Source organism: Carcharhinus amblyrhynchos, chromosome 8, assembly GCF_965287045.1.
Source record: "Carcharhinus amblyrhynchos chromosome 8, sCarAmb.v2.hapA, whole genome shotgun sequence".
In the NCBI taxonomy this organism is placed as follows: domain Eukaryota; kingdom Metazoa; phylum Chordata; class Chondrichthyes; order Carcharhiniformes; family Carcharhinidae; genus Carcharhinus; species Carcharhinus amblyrhynchos.
The window spans coordinates 76,929,093-76,949,721 of NC_137331.1; the positions used below are offsets into that span (position 1 = coordinate 76,929,093).

At 38.8% G+C, this 20,629-nt stretch overlaps 1 protein-coding gene across 1 annotated transcript in view; it reads right to left on the reverse strand.

Moving 5' to 3' along the window:
• The window catches only part of LOC145346693 (uncharacterized), a 33,994-nt gene extending 13,599 nt beyond the window's left edge, over positions 1-20,395 (reverse strand). Inside the window, exons 1-6 of the mRNA XM_080194297.1 lie at positions 19,995-20,395; positions 13,280-15,821; positions 6,943-7,048; positions 6,093-6,162; positions 4,102-4,225; positions 3,107-3,238 (exon numbers count right to left, since the gene is read on the reverse strand). Coding sequence (XP_080050423.1) covers positions 3,107-3,238; positions 4,102-4,225; positions 6,093-6,162; positions 6,943-7,048; positions 13,280-15,821; positions 19,995-20,038 — 3,018 coding nt within the window. The 5' untranslated portion in view covers positions 20,039-20,395. The remainder of the gene's footprint in view (positions 1-3,106; positions 3,239-4,101; positions 4,226-6,092; positions 6,163-6,942; positions 7,049-13,279; positions 15,822-19,994) is intronic.
• Between the last annotated feature and the right edge of the window lie 234 nt (positions 20,396-20,629).

The following is a 20,629-nucleotide window of genomic DNA, read 5'->3' on the forward strand; positions in this document are numbered from 1 at the left end:
TGTACATAAAGAAAGATGCATCGATTCACAACAAAGCTCTGAATTGTTGTCCCCACAAAATACCAACATTAAAAGAGTTAAATCAAAGATTTGTAGCTGTAAAATTCTTCTTGAAGCTTGATGCCAAGAATGGTTACTGGTCAGCATATCTCGTGGAGAAATCCCAACGGCTTACTACTTTGCGTACCCCAATTTCAATTACTTATTTTCAGGCCATCAGTCAGGATCTCCTTCAAGCTCATATGAACATGCAGTGTCCAGGGTGCATCTGTATCATACATGACATTGGCACTGAGGGAAGAATAGAGCAAGAGCACAACCATAATCTACACTTATTGATGCAAGTGGCATGTAATAAAGGATTGGTGTTCAACAGTTTGAAATGTGCCAATGTGCAGCAGGTCAATTTCTTTGGTTCTATTTATTCTAGTGCTGACAGGCATCCTGATTCAAGTAAGAAAAGAAACAGGATATGAAGGCCATACCAACTCAAGATTATCTTCCAAGATGTCTAGGTCTCTAATTTCCTGCATCCATAGATTCCCAATTTTGTTCAAAAATCTTTACTGAATCACAGGAAAGAAAATCCTCTTTCAACCATTCCCTTGGCAAAGACCATTAATACCTCATCAGAACCATAAAACAGTCATTAGCAGCAGTACTGACAATTTTACAATACTTGGGAGATAACTACCCTGGAATAGATACCATCTAGGAGTATGCATACTACAAAAAAGGCAGCTGATTGCATTTGCTTTAAAATCTCTGTTTACAATGCAATCCAACTACTCCAACATTGAGTGTGAAACATTAGCTTTAGTGTTTGGAATCATGCATTTTCACACCTATCAACCTGGAAAACGATTTGTGGTAGAGATGGCACACAAACCATTGGAAATAATTTGGCAAAAAACATTGACTAGTATATTGTCAAGACCACAACCTTTCCTGGTAAAGATTCATGGTTACAACTGAGAGATTAGTTACAAGCCAGGTAACTTGATGGTCACGTCAGAAACTGGACCATCAATACTTCATCAAAAAACTAAAACAGCCATTAGCAGAAGTACTGACATAACAACTTTATGATACTTGGGAGACAACTACCCTGGAATAGATGCCTTACAAATTGAAATCTAACCCAGTGAAAATGGAAGATATATGGTTAGATCTACAAGTTAATGCTCTCCAAATTGATCTGGCACATTGCCAGCATCTACAAGAAGAAACAGTGAAAGATTCCACGTTACAGAAACTGTGGAAAACCATCACAGAAGGATGGCCCATATCAATTCAGCTTGTCCATAAACACAAGATTATTTTGGCTTTACAAGGCATCTGAGAGAGCAGTTTTTAAAGGCAGGCATACCAGAATCTTTGCAATCTGATGTTCTTCAGCAACTTTATCATTCACAAATGGACGCAGACTGATGGACAAGAAGACTCACAAAAGAGAAAGTCTATTGGCAACAATGAACAGTGACATTGAAAAAGTTGTTTGACAGCACAGAACTTGAGTGTTGCTTAAAAAAAGACTCAAAGATTTTGTCTTGCATTCAAATGTCCTATGAAATCATTACACAAAGGTGCAATGGTGAGCCATAAATGAGGACAAATCAGATCCATTCCAGCTCCTCAACCACCGCAGAGTCTTACTGCATCTAGGATAACCAGGAATACGACCAGGAACAAAATTCTAGAATAACAATCCTGCACATCACTGTGAGCAATTAAAGAAACTGACATATAAGGTTACCATTACAAGATTTGGGCGTATCAGCAGATTACCTTTATTGCTTTAGGCACTCGAGACTCATCAGTTCTATATCTAGCGGTAACTAAACATGAGTTGTAAATAGCTTTATTTCATTGAAAGGGATGGTGGGGGAAGGTGGAATATCTTTAAAAAGAAAAGGGGATGTTGCAATGACTTTAAAAGATAGCAGCATGCCACCATTAGAAGGGAAGCAAATCATGAGACCCACACTTAGTTTCACTTTGGCCTGTTGGCAGGACACAACGCACACAGCTCTGTTGCTGTTTCTTTGTAGGTTATGTGCCTGATCTAAATACATAAATGCATGTGTTTACCCAATCCCTTAAAGGTGATTGGTGCTTTTATAGCATTATAAAAACATGACAGCTCAGAGAACGTAATCTAGCAGTTAGCTAATGAGTTGGCCAGTGGGGCTTTGAGATTGCATGGGTCACTGCAATCCAACGACTCCAACACTGAGTGTGAAACATTAGCTTTAGTGTTTGGAATCATGCATTTTCATACCTATTGATCTGGAAAAAAAAATTGTGGTAGAAATCACCCACAAACCATTGGAAATAATTTAGCAAAAAACATTGACCAGTATATTGCCAGTATATTTCATGGGTCACACTCTCCACTAAAGTGAAAACACAACCATGCACAGCACAGTGGTTAGCACTGCTGCTTCACAGCTCTAGGGTCCTGGGTTCGATTCTCGGCTTGGGTCACTGTCTGTGCACATTCTCCTCGTATCTGTGTGGGTTTCCTGCAGGTACTCCGGTTTCCTCCCACAGTCCAAAGATGTATGGGTTAGGTTGACTGGCATTGCTAAGAAATTGCCCCTTAGTGTCCAGGGTAGCGGAGGTTAGAGGGATTAGTGGGTATAATATGTAGGGATATGGGGGTAGGGCCTGGGTGGGATTGTGTTAAGTGCAGGCTCGATGGACCGAAGGGCCTCTTTCTGCACTGTAGGGTTCTATGATTCTAACCCCAACAGCCTGAATAACGATTTAAAGTAACTTGGTAATGGGGAGGGCAAAAGAGAAAAGTGCTAGTTGGAGGTTTCCCCCACCCCCGCAAAAAACACACTTGTTTTAAAAATATTTCACACTAATATATTTGTGTATAATTTTAAAAATCACACTGTCAGCTACAAGTCTTCACTCAATCTATCCTGTTACAGCTGCAGCGCTCATTGCTTTACATCAAGGTGTGTTTTTGAATGGCAACTGAGAAGTAACTTAACTATAATTCATTTCATTATTAAGGTTAAATCAACACCACTTATACAACTAAACATCATTTGATATGCAAAAATCTTTGGACTGCAAGACACTATTGGCTTACCACATATTTTACAGCACTAATAAAACGTTTGTGAAACTGAAAGTGCTGGGCTTCATCTTCTGGAATAGAAGCTGCATACAACATTCCACATGTAGTGCAAGAAATGGCTCCAATCCTTTTCTGTCCAGCATCCTGCAAAGATATATACACACACTTAATTATATACACTTTAGTTCAATTTTGCATCCAGAATTCCATTTAATTTCTCTATATTATTTCAACATTGCAACAGTGACTACATTTCAAAAGTGCCCAACTGCCTACAAGTGCTTTGGGACATCCTAGCGTTATGAAAGGTACTGAATAAATGCAAGTCTATCTTTCTTTTCATGCACTGAAAGTAACATGTTATAAAGTGTTATCCCAGTTTTTATCTTCCTATTTGTCTCATTCTGTATTGACACCAGGCCATTTTGTACAAAACATATTTCACAAATTACCTTACTCCCAAATCTACTACCCCCCACCCCCCAAATCATTAGATAAAAGAAACCTAGATTTGTGCAATTTAGTGCAAAAAGTCAGTTTACATAAAATTATGGAACATATCAGTTCTTCTGAATGAGCTAACTGACCTCTTACCAAGTTAATTTCTACCTGTGAAAGTCATGGCTCCAGATGTAAAGAGAAGTCTTTGATTGATTCCTTTAACTTTGTTACTGTTTTAAGCCAGACTGGTTATTGATTTGGACCCAACTAAAAATGCAACTTAAGCACCAGCATATTCAATTAAGCTAAGTCCAATTCTGATACAGTTCAATCTGAAGTATCAAGGTAATGGCAAGGAGTTGGAGGGACTCTAAATGCACCACTGTATAAATTACACATTGGTTGCAAGTTGAGTAGAGACTGGAAATAATATAGTGATTAGAGATACAATTCACACGTTGAGCAAAAGAATGTTTCAAAAGTAAAAAGTTTAAGAACAGACCCACTCAAAAACAGGGCTTATAAAAAGCAATGGTTTATTGCATTTGATTTGGGTCTACACTTACACTGTTTGGTTGTTGAAGCCCACTTCCTTCTGCATTGGTAATTGGTTTGATTTCTTTCTGTACAGAAGGTTCAGGTGGATCTCCAGTGTTTTTCGCTACGGTCGGCTGATTAGACAAAGATACACTTTGAAAGAATAAAAGGTGACATAGTTTGAGAAATTGTTTTTTTTTAAACAATCAAAGCTAACATTTACATTATACAGGAAAAATCACTGGAACTACTAGAAATACAGTATTTACATTTAAATGTGCTTTGATTCTATTCCCCAATAGCTACTGGCAAGGGATCTAATAATGAATAAAAGACAAAAATGCCTAATTACAATCCTACATTTAATAATGCTTTCAAATCAAGCTATGCACATTCAGCTGGATCTGCCTTCTGTCAACAGTGTGAGATGACAAGGAACCCTCTGGAAACTGACACCTATATTTAAACAACGCAGAGGATGCACGGCTTAAGTAATAAATCAAGAACACAGAGATGAGGGATGACAATATAACAACAGTTCCATTTTATTTTATAAAACTTCTTAACTACCACTTCTGATTCCAAATAAATCTACTCAAGTGTTCAACTAGATAAATGAATGTGATGCTGTGTGTTGTAAATTGTATACACTGATGACAGGGGGACAAGGGATGATTTTAAATAAATTTTCTTAAAATGAAATGAATAGCATAAGCACACAATTACAGGGGAAACGGAAGCCGCTTAGTTCAAAAAAACGACAGCAGTCTGGTTGTAAGAACTAGGCAAGATGTGGAAATTTAAAAAGCTTGTTTTGAATGAATGCTGAACTGCATGCTGTTGGCGTGTCAGCAGTTACTCTGAACCCAAGCATTGTGACTCACTGCTCTTTACCATGGTTGTAATAATTTCCATGAATTGTGTTAATTGATCAAAACTGATAGAAAGGGGTGACATCAAAGCTTGTACAGAATAATGACTACAACAAACCCATGGTCTTCAATTCTGGCAAATGAAATCATTCATATAGCACATTTCATCTACATAAACAGGACTATTCCTCTTGAAAGACTGGGGACACTTTTTAGTTTTACTATGTGCCTACAGCATACAAAAAAAAAATTTGAGCCAACTGGCCAATGCGAATGTTTCTGCTCCATATAATCCTTTATCTTTTCAATACTTTGCTCTTTTGTACTGTTGGATGTTTAGGATTTTGCCTCCAAATATTTCCTGGGAATAGCTTTTAGTCACCCCCATAAGCAATCTGAATATCTTAAATGTAGGGTTGTGCCTGGGATAATGATCCAATAATATATCACAGCCCATGCTTCTTTGAACTAAGAAAACACCCAACAGGATAAGACCAGCTACAAATCTATTAACTGTGCACTCATTCAAATAAGATTATGACCAAATTTACTTAACTCAATAGATGTAACTTGCCATTAACTAATAAGATGTGGTGTAATATTCCCAACAGTTGGCTTTATTAATGTTGACAACTGCGTGGCGTCCTTACTTAATTTTAAGCATCTCGGAGGAAAAGTAGTTCAATCCAACAAAAGAACAAAAATCCCAAATCATGAAAAATGTTGTCTCCATGGTTTATTCCACTTTCAATAAACATGTAGTTTTCTTATTTGGGCTAGCAATATGCTACTTTCATCTTCAAAACGTGACAAGAAAATTTGAGACACTTCAAACATATCTTGAAAGATTGTTTCCTTCAGCGTTCAAATTCCAAGTTGACAGATAGCAAGTTAAGTACAATATCCAGAGTATTACTGAACCAATGACATTCTGAGTTGAGTGCTACTACTAAGCCAAGGCTAATACTTCATAATAAGTAAACACAATTTAGTAGTTAGCAGCATGTCCTGCGTGTACACAATTACTTCATCCTGCTGTACCAGTTACAATGCCAAATGGTTCAATAAGTGGTTATCCATAACATTTACTTATTCAAATTGTTCAGGGAATGGTTCTATCACGACTATTCAAAAACCATAACAAATACCTTTCATTAATCATCTTCGATGAATCTGGATTACTGAAGAGAGTCCGTACAGTTTCCTTCAGTAATGATCCTATAATGTTATTCAATAAAGAAAACATATTTAAACTAAACAGAACTTCTAATGAAATGAAAATTAGTTCTGAAGGTAAAATATAATTATACACAGTATGGGTATAAAGTTTAATAGTTCATGACAAAATTACTCCTAAAATTGTTTTCAAATAGCCTGCTCAAATTAAGGATTGTGGCAGGGAAGCAGAAATGGCAATTACTTTGATTAAACTACTAGGTGTGAAAGGTCTATGCAGCTTATGCATGTGTTTTTTTGGGGAGTTGGTCGTTGGAGTCACAGAAATGTTTTGGCAGTAACACAAATAATCTCACTGGTGGAATATGGGGGTGGCGCAGTTCATTAGGAAAGAATTTGAATTCAACCCATCTGATCTGTCAGAAAAAACTTTGCCACCCGAAATGGTATTGTGTAAAATGAGTGCAGTAAATTCCAATTCAATTTCTATAGATTGACAGCCACAGTACACAGACTAACATCAACTGCCAAGCTCAGATATGACTAGTGTGGAAATGAAAAAAGTAATACTGGTGGAGTAGGCACGTTTTCTGAGGTGGACATTGGGCACCTAATGACACTTTTTCTAATTTAGGAGTTTGGTGACAAAGCTTTTTGTTTTAAAAAGTTGTGTGTCAAAAATGCATTACTTTCACAGAAAAGCAAGTCAGCATATACTAAAAAAAAAACTGGGTTTTCTTGTCACCCACTTTTTTAAAAAAGTTAGCTCCATAATCCATATATTTCCTGGCATTGCCGAAAGCATAATTTGTTCCACCATACCTTCTGACCCATTTTCCAATTGCTTCTTAACTGTTTTCAGCGGTAACACTGTGCACCCTTTTTCTGGGCTACATTCAGGGCTGGACTCCAAATGTAATGTAAAACTCTGAAGAAAACACAAATCTCTTTCAGGTGGACTGATAGCAAATGAAGAAAATTAAAAACAATTATGCAAATCTAACTTTACCCATTTAGCAATCCCTTAATGCAGTGCATCATTTTAGAAATACAACATATACAATTCAAAATCAAGTGTTTTTAAATAATGTAACCATCTGATAATGTCAGTCAAGGAAATATACTGGTCGTACTCCAGTGTCAATACATATGGGTGCTCTAAAGTTTGGGACACATTCCACCTGGAGGGAGAGATTTCTGCTTGTGTTACCGTGGGCAAAAATACTGGCACCAGTGGAAAATCTTAAGGCCACAGGAACGAGGAATCTCAGTGGGGATCATCTTTGATTCTCCCCCTCCCCTGCTGGAAATTAACATACACTTAAAGAGCTTAGAATCATAGAATCTGTAGAATGCAGAAGGAGGCCATTCTGCGATTTCATTGAGTCTACACCAACCGCAATCCCACCCAGGCCCTATTCCCCTAACTGCACATATTTACCCTGCTAATCCCGATACTAGGATCGATTTAAATCTGGCCAATCAATCTAACCCGCACATCTTTGGACTGTGGGAGGAAACTGAAACACCCAGAGGAATCCCATACAGGCATGGGGAGAACATGCAAACTTCAGAGTCCCAAAGCCAGAATTGGAGTTGGGTCCCTAGCGCTGTGAGGTAGCAGTGCTAACCACTGTGCCACCATGCTGCCTCTGCATATATTCCTCATGCCAGCAAGGTTTACAACAGGTATTTAAAAATGTGAAGGAGCTAAGGGGAACCTGTCAGGGATACAAAATTAAGTACAGATCCAGTGTTTGTGGTTTAGGGATTGGTTTGCCCAATGCTTGTCCGGGGTGGGGCGGGGTCGTCCACAGTGGAGGAAAAATATTGTTTTAACCCAAGAGGCTCTAATCTGCATTTAAACAATACTTGTCCGTCCTCCTCAATGGACCGCGCCAACGTGACAGCAAAACCACACCCCCCGCTTGTCTGTGTGCAGAAAATTGACAGAAACTTGGCTGTATAGCTGCGTGCCAGTTTTCTCACCTCAGCCAGTGCTCTGTGCAGAGTGCAGAAGTTCCACCCTATATTTAAGTCGCAACGGCGAACGTGTTTAAACAATGCTATTCTGTTCAGGCCACTGCTCAACTACACTACAGTAATCTAAATAGGTAAGTTGCTGTTACTTGGAGTTGTTTTGCCAAAGTCTTGTAAGTCTAATATTCCACCCGAGGGAAGAGATTTTTTCAAATTCATTCATAGCCAGCATTATTCCCCATCCCTAATTACCCTTGAGCTTAGCAGGTTGAGTATATCCACAGAGGTTAGAAGAAACAAAAGACCATGCAATCACTAAAATTGTTCATTTTTTAAAAGATACATATACATGACACAGATAGTCACAAAAGAGGCACAGATTTTAAACATATACAGGACATTTTGAAATGAGACAAATTCATGCAATGGCCTTCAACTATCATTTATCCAGTCTGAGATGGTAATGAAAGTACCTTCATTCCACTGGCTGTATTTGATTATAGCAGTTTAACTCGAGCTTCTTGTAGACATAAAGTAACAGAACTACGTTTGCTAAATTCACTAACAGAGGCCTCAAATATGTTATCAAGGAATGCCACTGAAACAAATAACCTAAAGTTCAAGATGTATTGGCCGAGTTTCTTGAAAACAAATAAAATTACATGGTATAAATTGGTGCAGTTAATGAAAAAAGAAAACTTCATGTCCTTGATATTATTTTTCAAATACCCAAGTCTCTATGACTGCAATAAACAAAATAATTTTAGAAGTGCTAAACAGGTTAAAGATAGGGTTAAAAATAATATAAAACAATTGACTGCCTAACAAAAATCAAATATGGAAAATACCATGTTGTAATTTTATCCATCTGGCTGATTTTTTAAAATTTGTTTATGGGATGAGAGCACACTGGCGAGGTGCTCATTCCTGCTCACCCTTAATTGTCCTCGAGTAGGTGGTGGTGACCTGTCTTCTTGAACCACTGCCGTTCATGTGGTGATAGCTAAAGTCAGGTAAAAGGACTGAGTTTCTTCTTTTTGTTTCCCTTGTACAAAATTACATGAGAGATTTGCAGAAATGGTCCCTTCTGTACTATGATTTCAAACATTCAGCCAGGCACAAAAATGGGAAATTTCAAGAGCGCTTGCAAGGCAGAAAAGTAATGACAGGAGCTACACAAGTGACCAAAGCTGAATTCTTCAATTTACAAGTGGGTAATGTCCCAGCTGCATGTTACAAAAAGGCTGATCCAGGCATTATTGCTGATTGCCCACAGCAGCTCATAACACGTGTGCAACTAATTTCACTTTAAATCAATCAGATGTTAGAACTCCAGTGGAATGCATTTCATATTTAGGCCAATTTAAAACATCAATAATGCTGCTCCCTTAATAATACAAGCATAATACATATTTAATACAAAAACAAGGAGAATGAGTTGAAAAAAATTTAAACAAAATCAAACTTAGTATGTGGTGATGAATGGGGTAGTAGGATCCTGTGTGACAAACTGAAGAGTATAAAATTATAACCTGACCATAACTTAGTTCACATTACATCAAGAGTTACAGCCCAGGGAGATAGTGATGTATGGTTCCAGCATGATGCAGGAATCTCAAGGAGCAGACACCTACTTGGACAAGCACATCTGCAAGACATGTTGTCACCTGAAGCTTCTGAGCTCATGTCCGCATGAAATTTTAAAGTTTCTAGAGCAAGAATTTGTTAGGAAGTAGAGAGATTGAGAACTCGCATTGGGTGAAAGTAGAGGTGATTACTCACAGCACAGGAAAAGCAAAGAGGAACGCATTCCAGCATATTCTCTCCAACATGTTTGAAGCACTGGTTTCCTATAGGGAAGATTAGAACTCTAGCCAGGACCATCAAATACATTACAGCACCAAAAACAAAATAGCTCAAGGGGGTTAGGAATGCATTAACGTGAGGCTTGATAAAGAGATGGGTACTAGCTTTTGCAGTCTATTCAGAGCTCTACAATGTTTTGTTGCCTCATGATTGCTATGTTAAGAAATATTCTAGCAAAATGTCTGATGTCTTGCAAAAGGTGTTTAGGATGTAGGTTTAGGAGCAGAACTCTTCGAGAAGCACTGGTTACAAACGTTACTTCCAGATTACTTCCTCTGCTGTTTGCTAAAATAGGGGACATTAGTGAGTTCAAACTCATAACTTAAAAGGAATTTTGTTAGAAGTGTTTCAACTTTTCACCATTCTCAAAAGCTGCTCTGCAATGATGGGCTACATTTGAACAGGCAGGGAGCTAATGTACTGCACTGGAAAACCGGATTATAAACAGGCGAAGAGTAAATGGAATAAAGCAGGGAAGTTAAATTGGCAACTTTCAAGGAAGGAAAACAGCTAAAGCTTGGACAGAAAGGGAAAACCCGATAGCTTCAGATATGAGCAAAATGATAAAATATGAAACACCTACATGAAGAAAACAAATCAACACCTTTGATTTCAGAAAGATGATTTAGGAATTCTTTGAGATGATATATGATCGATGCGTGAAAAGCAGGGTGAGAGAGAACATGGACTGTCAGAAAAGCTTTTACAATATTACAGAGAACACTCTTGAAGATTAATAGGTATAGAATTAGAAAAAGGCAGAACATTGAACTAAAAAGTTACAAGAGAAGGGTTAAGCACAGTTTCTCAGGGGTAGGCAAAAGTCAGTTCAGTATTAGACAGGGTTCTATTTTGGGACAGCTTCTATTCATTTTGTACATCCATGAATTAGACATACGATCAAAGAGAAGGCTGCCCAAATTTGCAGATGATGCTAAAATAGAAGGCATTGCACACTACTGAGCTCTACAGGAAATTACAAAGGATTATTAGTGAGATGGTGGAATGGGAAAATAAGTGGCAAATGGAATGCAGTGCAAGAATTGGTACAGTCATGATAACAGTTATAATTAATTTCAAATGAGAGAATGATTGAATGATATGAAGCAGTAGAGGAATTTGGGAATCAGGTTTACTATATCTCAAAAGGTGGCAACTTAAACAAATAAGATCACATAAAATTTAATGAAATATTGTGTCAGATTTTAGTCAGCAGTGAACCATCAATCCTAACTGTTCATTGGACTTCCTATATTGCACTTGAATTAGCTGAGATTAAATACTTATTTTGATTCACTGGGAGCTGTGCAAACAGGCAAAGAGCCATGCATCGCCTTAAACCAATCAGGTTGAAGAACTCTAAACAAGACACAGCATCTGAGCTGATGTCAAATTCATGCCAAAATATGTACAGAAAGCAAACAAGCTAATTTGACAGAGGTGTCAGGACCACGATATATCAGATAGCAATAACAAGGCGCTTAAAATATTGGGAAAGAGAACTAGGGTAGAGAACAGTAAGTTAATAGGTGGAGTCAGAGTAAAGAAGAAATTAAGATTCTATATCAGGGTTACTGACCATGTACGTGGATGTATGAGGCGTAGTAAATAAGATTGCTATGCAGGAATATGTTGTTGTGGTATTACAGAGACCTGACTCAAAAAAGGGCAGAACTGGGTGTTAAATCTTCCTGGACACAAGGTACTCAGGAATGATAGGAACCTACTTGGCCAGAGCAAAGAAAAAAGGTGCAATTACATTACTTGGCCTAGTCTAAAATCACCAAATAGCACGAGTGTTACAGAGGAACAAATCTGCAAGGAAATTACACAGGGAAGTGAACAAATCCTAGAGTACTTAAAATGATTAACATAGATATAGAATTGGCTGAACGGCAGGAAAAGACAATGTAGTAGTTTATGGATGTCTATTGGAAGGTTTGTATGGAGTGCCCCAGAGATCAACGTTGGGATCCTTGCTATTCCTGATATATAGTCACGTCCTAGACCTCATTGTACAGGGCACAATTTCAAAATTTGCCAGTGATACAAAATTCAAAAGCACTGAACCATATAGTGTAGAATGTCAAAAGTAAGGAAACAAGTTGGTGGAATGGGCAAACAGGTAGAGAAATGTGCAGTGATCCATGTTGGTAGAAAGAACATGGAGATAGAGGTACAATTTTGAAGGGGTGCAGGAGCAGAGAGATTTGGGTGTACATGTACTTAAGTCATTGAAGGTGGCAGGGCAGATTGAGGGAGTAGTTAATAAAGCAGAGAGTATCCTAGAAATTAGTAGGGGCATAGTGTGCAAGAGCAAGGAGGTTATGTTGAACTTGTGTAAGTCATCTGTTCAGCCTCAGAACATTGCAGAGTTCTGGGCCCACACCATGGGAAAGATGTGAAGACATTGGAGAGTGCAGAAAAGATTCACAAGAATAATTCCTGGGATGAAGAATACGAGTTATGAAGATAGGCTGGGGAAGTTAAGGCTGCTTTTAAGAGTAAAAGTTGGGACGAGATTTGACAGATGCATTCAAAATCATGAAGGGCCTGGGCAGAATACATACGGGGAAACTATGAAAAAATTGAAAACAAGGGAGTACAAATTTCAAGTAACTGGTTAAAGAAGCAATTGTGATACAAGGAAAACGGTTTTCACACCAAGTGGTTAGGTACCACAAAAAGTTCATCCATGATCTTATTGAATGGCGGAGCAGGGTCAAAGCGTTAGGCGGCATGTTCCTAGCTCTTATTTCTGCAATGCACTGCCTGAGAGTGAATGGAGTCAAGTTCAATTGGAGAATTAAAGAGGAAACTAGACTGTTACTTGAAAAGGATGTGCAGGATTATGGGGAGACGGCAGGAGAATGGAACTAGGTGAGTTGCTCAGAGAGCTGTTGTAGACAGGATAAACCAAATTGCTGCCTCCTGCACTATAACAATTCTGTGATTCTGAAACTAATACTTTTATTTAAATCTTATCATTTAAAATCTTCAATGATAATCAAAAATCTGAAAAAATGAAACTCAACACTTGCTTAAAAATAAATAAATTCTCAGTATTCTGTAGTTCCAGAGTCCAGAGGTTTGGTCTAAGGAATGGATCACTGGTGTAAGTAATTGAAAGAGAGATCATGCCAACATTGAATAATAAGTTAGATCAGATTAGTGGCTGAAGGAGAAAATAGGACTGCCCGGAAGCTGTCACAGACAGGCTCCGTGACTTAACTAAATTGTACGTTTATATTAGTAAGCTCTGCTATACCATGTTATCAAAACAAGTATATATTTAATTGAAATACAAAAATACCTCATCAGCTTCAGATTCAGTTTCCATTTTTATCATCTCTGCGTCTTCTTCTTTGCTGTCAAATGATTTTGCTAGTTTTATTTCTTCATTTGCACTGTTTTCAAATGACTTTCGATCATTATTGGTGGATTTCCCAACTTCAAGTTGAGAAGGAACAGCTTTCAATTTCTGTTGCGCATACGTGATACTTTTTTCTTTGGTCTGGACAGGCACCCCATTTGGCAATTGTGTTTTCTCCACCTTTCTAATTGTTCGAACCACTACTTGTGAAACTGCTTGCCTAACCTGCAAATTTCTAAACTTGTTATGGGTGGAATTGATGGTAATTAGTTTTTTCTGATCAGTTTTAGTTTGCCTAATTCTAGTCCAACTATTTCCTTTTTGTAAACCATATCTTGTAGTTATGTACTTATGATGTTCAATTAGTTTACGTTTTGCACATTTTTGTCCTGAAAACTGGAATCTGTTTAGGCTGGAATAAATTGGCTTTGTCCGCTTTGTTTTCTCAATAGGTTCAGATATTATGGCTTCTGGTTCTTTTTGGATACTTGCATCTTCTATCTTTGCAGGCTCTTTTTTCACTGAAAGGTCAAGAGTGTCAGAAGCTATCTCTTCTGCAATTTCTTCACACAGCTCAAGAATACTTTGACGCTTACACTTGGCATTATCATCAGATTGCAGACATGGTATCTCTATTCCTGCTTTTGGACTGGAAATTGCATTATTAGCTTTATGAATAGTTTCTCGAAACTGTTTTTGCTGATGCTCTTTCACAAAATTATTTAACTTTTTCTTATTTTGTGGAGCATTATTCAGAGCTTTATTTTGTTTCTTTGCAGCAGATGATTTCACTCCACTTTCTCCTTTAATAGCTTTGATACTGCAATTTGTTGTAGTGACCAGTTTCAGATCCTGACCATCCAATTTTTTAACATTTCTTTGTAATATTGCATGCGAGGTACCTCTTCTGATTTTTGTTTCAGAATGGTCCTGTGAAACTGGCTTACTGGATTTAGATTTTACTCGAGGAGTTCCTGAAGCTGCTAAAGTCTTTTCAATAGGAGTATTTTCGGCTTTCTCCAAATCAGCTTTTCTTTCAGCTGCAATACATGCTTTTGTATCTAAGATATTTGAAATTCTCTCTTTGGGAGCTGTAACTTTTGCTGCTGAACCTTTCCTCCCAAGTTTACCATCGACTTTTGCTCCTGCAGCTTTGGAAGTCTTCTCTTTTGGAGTTTTTATAACTTTTGCTTGCTTAGTTCCTCCAAGCTTATTTGCTACTTTAATTAGTTTTTGCATAGGTAAACTATTTTCAAGAGTTTGGGAACATAAATCACTTAGTGCCCTTTTTCGCTGCTTCCTTGGATTGGGCAACATACTGGGCTTGCTGACGGTGGAAGAGGATGATCTTGTTGATAAACAATTCAGTTCGAGTCTCTGAGATGATCTAGTCAGTCTTTGATTGGGTATTTGCTTAGCCATGGATCTTAACTTGGATGTTACTACATGCTGAGTATTTTCTTTTGCATGCTTTTGAGCATATCTAGTTTGAGGTCTTACAGCATTAGTCTCTAGCTTATCCTTATCTGTAAGGTGATTCAGAGAAGAAGATTTTAATCTCAGTGTCTTTTTTTGTTGAAGCTTCTTTGTAGATTTTGTGCTAGTTTGTGTTTTCACAGAAATTTTCTTAGAAGAAACTTTATTTACTGGAGTTTTAATAGCTTTATGCGAGGTCATCTGTCGAGTACGATTACTCTTGCGTGTCACAGATTTAACTGCTTTTTTGACAGTCTGCTTCTTCGAGGTCCGAGAAGTTACAGGTTTCATTTTGGATATGATCTTCGCAGACTTCGGCTGCACTTTCACATTTTTCTTACTTGGATGTGATTTGTTTACTGTAGCTCTTACAGAATTTCCAACAGCTTGAAGAGATTTTGTTTTAGATGATTTACCTGTCTTTTGTGGAACTTTTTTCTGAGAACAAACTTTTGAGGATGTTTTTAAAGGAAGTTTTTTAAAGGTGACCTCTTTGGAAAGACGAAGATCTTTTTGTGCAAGTCGTGACTGTGAAGTTCTATTACTCTGGTGGAGTAACTTCTGTGAAATCTTCGCTGGCATTGGTTTACATGCAGTTTTGGTGATCTTTTGTTTTTTTGTGGTTTTCCTGTCAGGCAGCGCTTTGCAAGATCGCCTCTTTGATTTTGGAGGAACTACAATTTTCGTCTGATGGGAAGACTTCAATAATGCACCTTTTTTAAGTAAAGGTTTCGTTGATTTTGTCTTCGAAGGAGCCACTCTTTCATTTTTTTTAAGGATCATCTTTGTTGCTTTTTCCTTGTGTTTTGCAGTTTTTTTTGATGACCTGTTCACTGTTACAGTTCCTCTAAGCAACTTTGATGCTTCTTTTTTAGTAGACACCCGATGTGACTGAACAGCTGACTGCTTTATGAACCCTCTAAGTTGAGGTGATGTCTTTTTTTCCAAACGTTGTTTTTTGGTTGAAGGTCCACCTCTTGCTGAGCCACGTTGTTGCTGGGATGACCTATTAGGCAAATTATGATTATTAGTTGGCAGTTTTTTTTCAATTATTCTAGTAATAATAAAACTGAGCAATATATTATGACAAACAAAATAGATAAAGGTTACTTAAGACACCAAGATGTAACCATCTTCCATAATCAGACTTTTACAGTACATTTTTAAAGGATCTGTGGGGATGGTGTTGGGGGAAGAGGGCAGAAACCTTTAACACTTTCCTTTAAAAGTGCTTGCACAGAATATGTGCTGGCTACTTGCTATCAATACCTCTGCTTCTTTGCCATTTTTCATGAGAATATAGCTGCTTATAATGGTGTAATTAAGGAAAAAAACATGGAGGATTTACGGCAAACATGAGATAACTAGAAGTGTACTAAATAAGAGAATTAAACTAAAGATTCTCGAATTGCTCTACAAAGCAGGTCAATAATGGTACAAGACAGTTGTGTCTCAAAATGTCTCCTTTGATTTGAGGTAAAACTCCAGCATAACCCCAACTCAGGGAAATGCCTGTGTAGTATGGTTGCCATGGGGGTGAAAATCAACGCGAAATCTACTGAAATTACCTGATACTTTTCACATCTGTACACAATCCTCAGTAAGGTACAGCTGCTCTGGGAGATAGGTAGAACAGAAAGAGAAAGCAGCTGCTGCAGGATGATTGTGAAAATTGGTTTTCTAATGGAAAGGAAGGTGATAGAACCAAAAGGATTGGGAAAGTTAAAAAATAAGGAGTCGCTGAAGTAGGCCTTTCAGGTGGAAGGAGGATGTGGAAGACTGCACCTGAATGAAATAACTTTCAAAGGGCACAAGAAGTTGTGATCTAGTGCGGCAGGAATAAAAGTGAGCCTGCTGTAGAGCTGGGAGTAACATTGGCCTTGTTTTTTTAATGCCACACATCTGCCACAGGTATGATGTATACAAAATGACATATCCTGATTGCATCAATTAGTTAATACAAATGTGCCTTTTCTTTAGTTTGGTACATTAGTTGTTTGAGCTATATTAATTTTTCTTAAAACGTGATTATGGTTATATCCATTAGTTATTCAGGAAATTAATTTCTTCTTAAAAGAAGTCTCTACTGGATCATAAAATTCTATTGCATTGGGCAGCATAGTGGTTAGCACTGCTGCCTCAGTGCCAGGGACCCGGGTTCAATTCCCGGCTTGGGTCACTGTCTGTGCAGAGTCTGCACATTCTCCCTGTGTTTGCATGGGTTTTCTCCAGGTGCTCTAGTTCCCTCCCACATCAGAAAGACAAGCTAGTTAGGTGCATTGGCCATGCTAAATTCTCCCTCCCCAAGGGATTTTCAAAGTAACTTCACTGCAGTGTTAATATAAGCCTACTTGTGGCACTGGTAAATAAACTTTGAACTGCAATATATTAAAAGAAAACATGAGACATGCACCAGATTCACTATGGTAAAAGGCCCTGGGTATAATGCACAAATTATACTAAAATTTGGCATTACTGTTGGAAATTTGAAATTATACCACTGGTAAATGTTTAGTTTAACATGACAGAATTCAGATATTTGGCACTGAAAGCCAAGGCATGATCTCATACCAGCAACGCATAGTAAACTATTTTGAAATCTTTTGAAGTTAATCACCCTTCCCAAGTTAACATACGGTATCATGTAAAATTGCAATAATGGAAATTAACCTTTCCATTCACATTTCTCCCTTCCTTTCCTGAAGGCCACGTCTCAAGGGACAAAGTAATAACCAGCCATTTCAGCTAAATAACCATTCTATGTCGACAAGCAGGCTACAAGCACCTCTTGAATCCCTATGCTGTTGCTGGTTGGCATCCACACATGCATTTTTTCCATGACTAAATATCACAAATGTAACCAAATGCAAAGAGAAAACATAAGAAACTGGCATCTAAAATAAAAAGGTAATCCAAATTCTCCTACAGATCTGTAAATAATAAAAGGATGGTAAAAGGACAAATGGGGCCAATCAGAAACTAAAAATGGATGAATGCATGAAAACAGCATACTGAAGTACTAAATTAATACTTTGCATCCATCTTTACCAAAAAACCGGATGCCGTCAAAATCATAAGTGAATGAGGATGTAGTGGAGATACTGGACAGGCAAAATTGATAGAGGAGATATTGGAAAGGTTGATAAGACATCAGGACCAGATCAGCTGCATCTGAATATCCTAAGGCAAGTGAGGCTGAAAATTGCAAAGCCTCTGGTCATAATTTTCCAATTCTTCATCCATTCAGGGACAGTGGCAGAGGACTTATCATCCTTATTTAAAAATATGGTACAAGGATACGTCCAGGCTAAAAACGGTGGTGGGAAAGTTATTGGAAATAAATTATTTAATAAGGCATAAAAAGTCAATAAGGTGTACGTGGACCTCCCAAAGCTTTCTGATAAAGCGTACGCAATAGGTTCGCCAGCAAATCTAAAGCCCATGGAATGAAACAGGCAATGGCAGCAGAGATAGGTGGACAGAATGAACAATGAATGGTTGTTTTTCAGACTGGGGAAAGTATAGTGGCGTGTCTCAAGTACCAGGTAATAGGACTGCCTTGTTTCTTGATCTATGTTAATGATTTAAACTTGAGCATTTAAGGGCCAATTTCAAAATTTGCAAGATAGAATTTGAAGTTAAGTGAGGGATATAGAGAGCATAGATATGTTGGTGAAATGAGCAGACAAATGAAATTTAATGCAAAAAAAGTGAGAAATTATGTATTTTGGTAGAAAGAACAAAGAAAGGTGATATGAAATAAATGGTTTTAAATCTAAGGGAGTACAGGAGAAAGGCTTGCAGATGGCAGGCAGATTGAGAAACCGGTTAATTAGGTAAACATGATCCTGGGCTGTATAAGATTTGGGACAAATACAAAAGCAAGGAGTTTATAGTGAATCTTTATTAAAAATACTGACTGTGGCTTGAGTGTTACATCCACCATACTTTAGGTGCATTCATGAGATTTGTAGAAAGTATTTACAAGGTCTCTGGGCCGAAATACTTCAGTTACATAGTATGTCTTTAGCTGCCCTAGGTAGAAATAAACACATTTCAGACTCAAAATGCTAGAGCTTCAAAGTGTATTTCTTGCAGGTCTGTAGGACTGTAACTTGGTGTTGAGAGACTTCAGCTGGTGGACTAACAGACTGAAACATTGTTACTCAGCATACGACTGCAGTGCAGCACTGAATGTGGCACCTTGGGATATATTATTTCTAAAGTAATATTTGACTCAAAACATTAACTCTATGCTCTCTACAGATGCTTCCAGGACTGAGTATTATCAACATTATCTGTTCTCAAAACACAAATGCATGGGACAGGCTAGTCTGTCCTCCAAGAAGAGGTGAATGATTTGATAAAGGTGTTCAAAGGCAGGCCCACTTCAACCAGTTCAAGGGAAGAGACCGAGTTGTTCTCAGAACAATTGGCATACTGCCCTGCTCTATGCTGTAATCGTGTTATGATTGTCTATAGTCTGTCCTCATTGTTTCTTAAACCAATATTGCATCCATCCATGGCTCTCTATCCCACCTGTGGCCAGGAATTTTGAGATGCCTTTCCTGTCCTTTAAGCCACGGTTCGTGATTGAGATGCAAATTTAAAATTGTTTAAAAGGTTAGTCATCAGCCACCTTCCTCCGCTGCTATCAAAATTCCAGGACTTCACAAAATCTCGCTACGTTTAGAGATGTGCGTAGAAAATTTCAACAAGGCGATTGAATGGGAGATTTAACAATATCTACAACACCCAGTTTTCATCGGCTAACACCCCAAAAGCAAAATGGGAGGACCAAATCGTTTCAGGGTTACAAGTAAGTCTCGCTCGCACCAGACGATACAATGGATTTCAAGTGTGGGGAACGCTAAGTTAATAGGGAGGCGCTGCTGTGGGTTAAATAGCGAGGACGGAAGCGGAAACTGACCGCAACATGGCGGCGCCGGTTCGCAGCCCCTCAGCGGCCGGGGAAACAGAGCGGCGGCCAGTCCGCAGCAACACTAGCTGCTGCAAACCACAGGCCTGTTACCCACTGAGCTGGGAAGGTGCGGACTCCTTCCCTCACAGCCCAACCCCCCCACACGGCCCAGCTCTGAGCCTGGGCTCTCATTTTGTTTCCCCGAACCCCCCCCCTCCTTCGCCTCGCTCTCTCTCTCTCTCTCGCCGGGTCACTCACCCAGGCTCTGCGCTCGAGGCCGCTTTCCGTTTCTGTGCTGCCATTCTCCGGACGATGACAAGCAGAACTCCGCACACGGCGTCGGAATGAGGTCTGGGGTTTACCTCCCTCCCAGCATCAACCTGTCACATCCCTGCCCGCAGGGCCTGACCCCGCGATCGCGGCCTCCAGCTCCGGGCCGGAGACATGACGCCTGCTGCTGCTGGGCCACCACCGCGCATGCACCACCCCCTCCGATTACGCCTGCGCATTGGGCAGGCGGCGCTCTGGGCCACGTGATTGTAGCTGCCCAGCTGCACGTGGCGGCAGCTGGTGCTAACTGGGTGTGGTGATGGAGAGGGGCAATGTGCTGGAGGACGCAAAGGCAAATGAGGGAGGACAGCAACAATGTGTTGGATGACAAAGAGGCGAAAATAAAATTGGAATGAAAATGGAAAATGATTGGATTTATTATTGCCAGATGTATTTGGATGCAGTGAAAAGTATCGTTTCTTGCACGCTATACAAACAAAACATACTGTTCATAAAGTACGTAGGAAGCAGGAAAGGAGAGCGTGCTGAATGTAGTGTTACAGTCATAGCTAGGTGTGAAGAAAGTTGGACTTAATACAAGGTAGGTCTAGTCAAAAATCTGA